Source organism: Falco peregrinus, chromosome 11 (assembly GCF_023634155.1).
Source record: "Falco peregrinus isolate bFalPer1 chromosome 11, bFalPer1.pri, whole genome shotgun sequence".
NCBI lineage: Eukaryota > Metazoa > Chordata > Aves > Falconiformes > Falconidae > Falco > Falco peregrinus.
Window position 1 is genome coordinate 7,378,098 of NC_073731.1, and position 9,147 is coordinate 7,387,244.

Below are 9,147 nucleotides of genomic sequence, written 5' to 3' on the forward strand. Positions count from 1 at the left end.
CAAAATAAACATTTTGCTCAGATCTGCCTCCTTATCTGACATCGGAGGGTCCCATAAAGGAACGAAAAAGCATTGAAATACAGTTACAAACTTCAAGGTTTTTTTATTGCTTTTATCAGGACAGCATATAAGATGGGTGTGTATATGATGTGTGCAAGTAGTCTTTGACCACAAAACTTAACATGAGAAAGGAAAGTGTTGACATTTGGTAAAGAAAAAGGTTCCTCCCAGGCACCCACCCACAAATGCAGTGTTGTAGCAATCGTCTCCTAATGTGCTTTTTTTCTCTCCAGATATATGTGAGAGCTCTGATCTTTTATTTGGCTCTTTAATACATCCCTGCAAATGAAATTACTATTCTGGGTTGTTGCTAAAACATTAAAGTGGCTCTTTTGCATCAGCACTGGCTGGCTTGAAATGAGCCCCACAGGGAGTCTCCAAAGGGGATCCATCCCATCACAAACTGGTTGAGGATATAGATTTAGTGAGGGAAGATTGGAAAAGGAAGAGGTGTTTGACTTTTAGGGGGTTGCCTGAAACTCCCTTTCAGCTCTGATGTTTCCTTCACTGGATTCCCCTCTTGCTTTGGAGTCTAAATTTCCAGTACCTAAAATAAGTAGGGACAAACTGATAACTGGGGCCATGCGCGTATGGTTTGATAAACAGCAAAGGGCCTGGAATCCTGCATGGCTGACACTTTGTTTCCAGCTTTGTGGTAAACAGCTGAATAGAAAGGAGAAGGCAGTGAGTCTTAGACTGCACTCGCCAAGAACATCTGCATTTGTGAAAACTTTCCCTAATTGAAAATCTAGTAGTTTCAAATGCTGTAGACTGAGAGTTCGGAAAGTAGTTCAGAGGCTGCTGAGATAGCAAGAAGCAGCAGTGGTTTTGAGACCCCAGTTCAGGTTACTCCTCCACCCTCCTTGTAATTGGGCATTCAGGAGGTGCTAATAACATCTTGACAAATTCTAACAAGGGAAAAACTCTCTTAGACTTCAGACACATTATCCTGCAGTTCTTCTCTAACTCCCTTTCCTTGCCATCTCCCCTGCCCCCATTTCTCCTCCTCCTCAATATTTCCTCCTGGTTCTTTGAGATCTACTACACCAAAAATATTTTTGGAAATACCACAGACTATTGTTTTTATTAGTGACTGGAAAGCTTTGTAGTAGGATGCTTTTGTGTTTCATTTGTTTTCCTTGCTCTGGCACAGCTGTTTTTGTTTTAGCAGCATTGGAGAGATGGTTAAACTATTTGTGGCCCTTTCTAACCCAGCAGATCTCTTCCACTGAATGCTTTAAACTGAATGACTGAAACTGTAACTAACAGGTTGTCTGTGTGGGCAGTTTTGTGCATGAAGTTACAAATACACTGGTTTTATGAGATCTTTTAATTTGTTCAGCAAAACACTGATCACTGTGAAGCAAGTCCCAGTTTCCCTATAAATTTCCCAGTCAGAACATTGACAGAACCTTGATTTGGGAAGATACAGAACAGATGAAGCCGTAGATCTTGTTCAAACCTACGTGCACTCAGAAATGATTAATGGAAAAGAGGTTTGTGTAGGTGTGGTAATCCCCATCTTAGTCAAGAGGGAATAGGAAGAAAAGCCACAGCAGGTGGTGGGGCAGAATGCGGTCTGAGGACAAATCTGCTGAAGGTGGTAGGTAGCAGTTACAACTGCCTAACTGACCACTGTGGTTACAAGGAGGAAGATGGGAAATTAGGAAACAGGCATCCAGTCAGAGGAGGCTGACAGCAGAAAGCAGTAAATGAAGAATGAAGCGAACGAAAAGTAAAGTAAAATGAAAAAATAAATGGAGAGTGAAAACGTAATACATCTGTGCAAAGGCACCTTAAAAGCAAAGGGAAAAAGAGGAAATGAGTTGTACTGAAGGCTTCAGTGTTCATGTCTGGTGACATAATGTAAGTGATATTGAAAGTATGGGCTGATGAACGGCAGGAAAATGAAAGTTAAGAGCGTAGCTGAGATGTGTCCTGCTAAATCCCAGCCTTACCACATGTTCCCACCACCTCTGCTGGGCAGGCACAAGCAGCTGCACAGCGATTAGGTTTAGAGAATCCATCTGTTTGACATTGGTTTGGCAGTTTTCTTTCTGGCGGGGTCAGGCAGATGACAGACCTGACTTGATTCATTGTGTGGCTAGGTGAACCTAGGACTGGTACTGGTGGGAAAGAGCAGCATGTGGGTATGGGGTAGGTGGCACCATCCCTGTCAGCACCTTCCAGCATTGGAAGAGCAGTGCATATATCAGCTCTCTGATGAAATACAATGCAGGTGGAGTAGGGAATGGACATACTCTATCTCCTGCCTACAGTAATGCTGAGTATGGCTCTTCCCTTTTGTATGCAATGGGTGGGGAAGAAACTGCACTTGTCAGAAACCACCTCCTTGGTGACACTGCAAAAGAAAAGACTGAGATGACTTTTCAAGCACATCTTTTCTCTGCTGGTTTTTGCCTTTTTCCTTCGTTAAATATAATTGTTTTCAACCCTCCTGTCAGTTTTGCTGGGGGACACATCAGTGGATTCATGACTGAATGAGGCCAGGGACAATGCAGAGAACAAAACTTGTGTCTGAAAGTCTTGAATGACTAGTCTCTTGTCAGATGATGATATTGAGATAATAATAGCAAGATAAGAGTACAGAGAAACTGAGCAGAACTCAGCAAGGGATTACATCTGTAGATACGTGTTAGAGTAACTGGAGTTATGCTGAATGTTGGTAACCATTGGATGCTTTTCCTCTGTCTAAAAAGTTGCAGCAAAAGCATCAGTATGAGCTGACCCAAAATTCGGTATTTTCTCCTTTAAGCTTTATTACAGTCACAGAATTAAAAAAAAAAAAAAAAGTGTATGCACAGAACCAACTAAAATATGAGGACCCCTATGTAATACTGTAAATGAGAAAAGATATGCATATACTGACATCTGTCATCAACATCTGTATACATTGATTGTTTCCCTTTAGAGTGAATTATGTTGAGGAGGAACACACACTACATGTATTGTATCCACAGAAGCATATAACTACTTCTCTATAGTGTGTGTCATTTAGTAGGCTTTATTCAATGCAATACAGCAAAGGGAATTGGTCACCTGCCTATCCCCTGCAGGCATACTGGTTCTGCCGGTGGGGAAGCACCTCACAAGTACAGCAATAGCAGTTACCTCTCCTACAATGCCATAATAATCAATGTCATTGCATTTAGCTCTTTCCATGGTTTTTTTCTGATTCAGACAGCAACATACGTGTTTCAGCTAAACTTCTTAACTGTTACCCACAGCTGTTTCTTGCCTGTTACTAGATTCCAGTTATGATCTTTGCACTGACTGTTCTCCTGACTGACTCATTTCAGGACTCCAAAGAGTGCGCCAGCTGGGGAAAAACACAAGATACTTCAGACGAAGACTGCATGAAATGGGTTTCATCATTTATGGCAATGATGATTCTCCTGTTGTTCCTTTACTCCTTTATATGCCTGGTAAGATAGGGTAAGTACCAAAAAAACCTTGTTGTCAAAACAAACACTGGTCAAGTTCATAGGTTGTTTGGTATACACTCCGAAAAATCTAATTATGTGTGTTAGATGCTTCTTGGGAGAAACATATGCTGTTAGGTGAATTCATCACTTAATTATGTTCTATTTTAGATTTGGCCCTAGGATTGATTTTGAGCTGTTTCAGTATTCAGAAGTTTTAAAATTTCTCTTATCCTTTTTAATTTGCTCTGGAATAATACTTTTTTGACACCATTTTGAATTTGTTGGATTGTTTGGGGTTTTTTTTAATTTGTAATCATTACAAGAGACATATTGCCTTTGATGTATGAATTTTTTTGGATGGATGTTATTTTCCCCCATCTGACCTTTGAACAGTCTTTGCATTTTTTACCATTTGGTACCTATCAAGCAGCACTTGTGCACTGACTCAGACATGCAGACCAAAAGTCGGTAACAGCATAATGTAAGGGTTGTGCTGTAAGGGAATATTTGCAAGTGGCTTAGGCTGTCGATATGCTCTAGGTCTAGTACATACCACACAAAAGGTTCTTAAACTGGCAGAGTAATTGTGAGCACAAAGACACCATCACGTAGATTGTTTTATTCCTGTTGTTGTGCAGGAACTCAGCTCTTACACCTTCCAAAAGCCCAACCTCTTCATGCTTAGGGACTGTGAATGCCCACACGATTTGATTTGCACTCAGAGCCTTTCACTGACATCAATGAATCCTGTCTGTTCTACAGTGCTCTCTGCCATCACACTTCTAGTATTTGACACACACTTGGCTTCACGAGCTGTTAAGCAGCAAAGAATCTCAGTCCTACTGGTAAAATTCTGGCTGTTATTGAATTCAATGGGAATATTACCATCCACTTCAATTGAAGACAGGATTTTACCCATTGTTTTATTATACTTGAATGTTTTCTCTCTGTGGTCAGTTTATTGAAGATAATTTGCTTTTGGTTTTTTTCTTCTTCTTCTCTCCTTAGGGCTTTTGCAAGACGCATGTTAGAAAAAAATATCGGGGTGGTTGTGGTTGGGTTTCCAGCTACTCCTATCACAGAATCCAGGGCTCGGTTTTGTGTATCAGCTGCACATACACGGGAGATGTTAAACACGGTAAGCACAGCAGATGTCCCGCTGAAATTAACTTCAGATGCAAAGGAGGTTAGGAGAAGCTCTCTGTGTGTTACTTTGAATCTCAATAATTCATTTTTACATTTGTTTTTCTGGCCTTGTCACTTGATCTTTAAAGGCAATTTAGCCTTATATATTTTATTTTTTAAAATAGATTACAGGACAGTTAACTTGTTATGTTCTTCTATTTCTAATAGTGAACAAATCCGTCATCACTAATAAAGACCTACATGAAGAGCACAGCAAGACAAAAGTTAAATGCTAGGTCAAAACTATCAGAGTAGGAAACCTGAAACGATATGAAAATAATTGAAAATCAAGATTCCCTTACCCTTATTTTCATTCCATATTTCCACGTGTTTCTTGAATTGCAGAAGTATATGGGACAGCCTTGGGGGTACAGGTGGAAATTGCAAGCAGTATTTGGAACTGTTTGAACCTAATGAAGTTTAATTGGTGCTGTCTGGCCTGTCTCAAGTTCCATATCTTTCTCTGATATCAGAAATACTGTTCAGAGTATGTTGAGACTTCCATCATAAACCTCCATTCCAATGCAGTCAGAAATGTGTTTAAAATAAATTCTTTGAAATTTTCCATCTCCCTTTCTTGCCAAAGGTGGTTTTGGCCTGGCTTGATATACGTTCTTTCATTCTCAGAATAAGCTGACTTAGAGGCATGAAACACAGAGGCTTAACAGTAAATTTCAGGCTTCCTTTTTCCTCTTTGCACACGTATGATGGGCAAAGCAAAGCATCATGAACATGGAAGGCATTTGAGTGAAAGATGCCACTCCTTCATGCAGGCAGGCACCTGTGCTTGCAGAGAGCCCCTGGCTCACTCTTTGCATTCTGAGATTCATGTGAAGCTTGAGGCCAGAGCTGTGCCCAGCTGACCAGCTCCCATGCCTGTGTAGACACTCTCCAAACATCAAAAAATCTGCCTTGCATGTGTGCACTGTAAAATTCCTGCTGCTCTTAAAGATGCAATACTTATTAACAAAGTATAATACCATGATGATATATTGCATAGAAGAAGGCATAGCTACGTACTTGTGTTGGTCATTGTCAGCTTCTGCGGTTTGACTGTGTAGATTTTGGCTTATGTAACTAGTAATAGGTGGTGAAGTTGATCTGATGACTAATCTCTTGAGGTTGCTGCTTTAATTTTCTTCCTCTTCCCCCACCCCCAAATATCAAGCCCATCACAGTTTTGGGCTATCGTTGCATATTCACTCCTTGCTGCTTCCTGATAGCAGTGAAGGTCTGAAACACTCCCCAGGCATCATTCTTGAACGTGCCTTTGAAAGTGGGATCATTGCTGTGGCACTTGTGGCATTCTTTACATGTCCTTACAGTATGGGGGAATGGAAATACCCTGAGTTTAATTACTTGCAGGTGGAAAGTGTTTTAGGACAAACACTTTGTGACTATGCCTAAACCCATGGTAACAACAGGTAACAAGCACAATGAAAACTTTTCCCTTTGGCAAAACTTGATTTGAATCTCAGCCTGGAACTAAAAAGAGGAAAGATCCATGAAAGGGCAAGCTCCCAAGAATAACTTCCTTAATGACCTTGAAGCTATCTCTCTGCATAAACCATTACTAAATTACTTCTTTTTGGTTTTGAGCTTGTTTTATAGGCTTAACAGAAACAGGCTCAAAATCAAAATTGCTGTTTCCTTCTTTGATGCCAAAAGGTTGGCTGCTCTTGAATGTGGATCAGATGATGCAAAACACCGAGCCTGCTTCTTTACGGTATAGAGTTCCCTGGCTACTTTTTGAATCTACTGAAAGATAGGGACGCAGCTCAGCAAATTGCATTACAATATTAATGCATTATTAATTATGCTTGTGATATTAATACAGGAAGATAATTGAATGCACTAAAAATATCTTACATTATTCAGACTATGATGACTTGGATCAGCACTGTGGGCTGAGTTCATCTAAGAATATGCAGTGGCAACTCCAACCTTTGGGTTCTACAGGGAAATATTGAAGTATTGCCTTACACATACTTTTTGTACAAGCAAAGATGACTTTATCTGGACTATTATCTCCCTGTGCTTTTAGAAAAAGGTCATTTCTTTTTCATCTGTGCTCATTTAATATACTTACTAATAAGCTCTAACCTACTGAAAGAGTGAACTCTATTCTTGTAGATGCTTTGTACATCTATGACTCCATTAACATTCACTACAGGAGAATGAAAACAAAATATGCCCATTTGCCCTTTACATTTTCTTTAATTGATGCTTTTATAATCTTCCCGTTCTGCTGTAAAGTAGAGTTTACTAGAACTTCATTTCTCTTCCCAGAGAACTGACACAGTATGATGGTCTTACAGGTTTTGAATGCTCTGGATGAATTGGGTGATTTTCTACATCTGAAATATTCACGGTATTCCAAGTCATCTCATCCCGAACTGTATGAAGAAACTAGGCTTGAACTTGAAGATTAAGTTTTCCACCCATGAAGAGAACATTATGATGCTACGAAAGGGGGGAAAACCTGAAAACTAAAAAATATGAATGCATTTCTTTCCTTCTAAGGACAATTTTTGTTTCTTGGTTAATTGAAAGGAGGGGAAGCTCAGGTGTTGCATTTTATTGTATCAGATTTCTGTATTCAAGAGACTGAAATATTGATACAGATTTGCCTCCCAGGAGATCTGTCCTTCTTACGGTATTTTTGATGCAGAATGAATGCATCCATTGATCAAGTTGCTAACATACAGCTTTTGTTATGGCCCCTTTTTATGAAAAGGCTACAGATAGTCTTAATTGTGACTGAAATAATAAAGTTTAAAAATGGAATGGATTCCAGTGCAGTATGGTGATATAGCTGAGCTTCATCAGTGAGATGGACTTTTATCTGTTGAAAAGCATATATCAAGACATCGGCATGGACTGCTACAGAGGAATGAGCAGAAAGTAGCTTCTCTGAGTTGCCCTATCACACATTTCTCCAAGGACAGAAAATGTTAAAAATTGGCTAATGCTGAGAACAAGAAAAGTAGCCTGACCAGATCATGCATTTCTGACAGTAGATTATGGAAAGGGAAAATGCCTCCTCCAACCCACAGGCTCTTTCTCTGCTACTTAAATACACTATAAGCTTTGTAATGTACAAAAATTTGGGCTTAGACATAAACAGAAATGCTTTTCTGCTAATGCGTTTGACCTACAGCCTAGCACATCTTACCACAACGTAAGTTCTTCAGCAGGCTTGCTCCCTTTTCGTGTAGCAGTAGTAAATAATTTTAATAACCATTTAACATTCCCGTAAAAATCTTGATCAAAACAGTCAGATACTTGCAGTTCACAAACTACAGATGACATTTATGGGCCCATTCCTAAGTTTCTTGAACTCCTTATGGGCTTAATAAATTCACTAACAAGTACATAATGCTGAAGTTGTTAGTTATACAGAATGTGAAGTTCAGGATACCATAAGCAGTTCTGCCACCTGTTAAATTGAAAACTCTGCCATTTCTAAATGTGCTAAAGTCATCCACCTAATAACATTTCTTGAAATATGTTTGTCTGTTTTATGAACGTCCGGGGTTGGTTTACTTGTCTAGTTGCAGGTTTTTTTGAGTGGTTTGTTTTTCAAATAACTGATTATGTCATCTGAGGAGGAAGATGTCCTTCTCCCCTTTTCCACTGTCAGGGTGACAAACGCTCAAAGATACTTGGAAGAATTGTTACAGCTGGCAGTTTCCCTGCAACGCCTGCAGCAGCATTATTGTCAGGCTTATGTGGGCTGAGCTGCTTGAAGGAGATTTGGAGGCTTTTTCCCTTTTTTGCGGTGTTGAAAAGTGGTTCTGCAGCTTTAAGAATGAACTCCAAACAATTCCACGCTATCAAATGTCATTGTAAACACATCAGATGAGAGATGTTTAGCTTTCTGTTGCACAGATGTACCACACTTTCATGTTCTCTTGAAAGCTGTGGTGTAAACTTAACCCGCAGCTGCAATATTAGATTTAAGAACAGAACAATTAAATTGTGGAGTACCAATTACACTATATTACTCCCTGCTTGTTAAAGCAGCTTTCAGGATATAACAAGGCTGATTGGTTATGAGGGCCCATTTTTTGTTGGATTTTTGTTGTTGTTGTGCAAGTTAATAAAAATCCAGTGGTGCTATAACTTTAAGAATTGATTACAACACATTCCATAATATCAAATGTCGGCTTTAGGAAACATATATCAAGGGCTGGGGGAGGACTAAATGGTGCCGTATGATCCTTCACTTTGGTAGGCGGACCTGAAAAACACTGCAGAGGTTCAAGGAAGCTGTGTTTGTGGATAAAAGCAAACTCACTGTATAAATATTAAAATACTCAAGCACGGGATGAGGAGAAATTAAGAAACTTGAACTTTGTCTTTGAGTAACCTGGCAATTTGGGATGTACAGCTTCCTTCTGTGTCGGGTGAGTGCACTTACTGTGAAGGGGATGGGTTGAGAAATTACTGCAAC

At 39.7% G+C, this 9,147-nt stretch overlaps 1 protein-coding gene across 1 annotated transcript in view; it reads left to right on the forward strand.

Moving 5' to 3' along the window:
• SPTLC3 (serine palmitoyltransferase long chain base subunit 3) overlaps positions 1-7,767 on the forward strand; it is an 86,853-nt gene extending 79,086 nt beyond the window's left edge. The window contains exons 10-12 of the mRNA XM_005238601.3: positions 3,381-3,516; positions 4,515-4,644; positions 7,010-7,767. Coding sequence (XP_005238658.2) covers positions 3,381-3,516; positions 4,515-4,644; positions 7,010-7,123 — 380 coding nt within the window. The 3' untranslated portion in view covers positions 7,124-7,767. The remainder of the gene's footprint in view (positions 1-3,380; positions 3,517-4,514; positions 4,645-7,009) is intronic.
• The last annotated feature ends 1,380 nt before the right edge of the window (positions 7,768-9,147 follow it).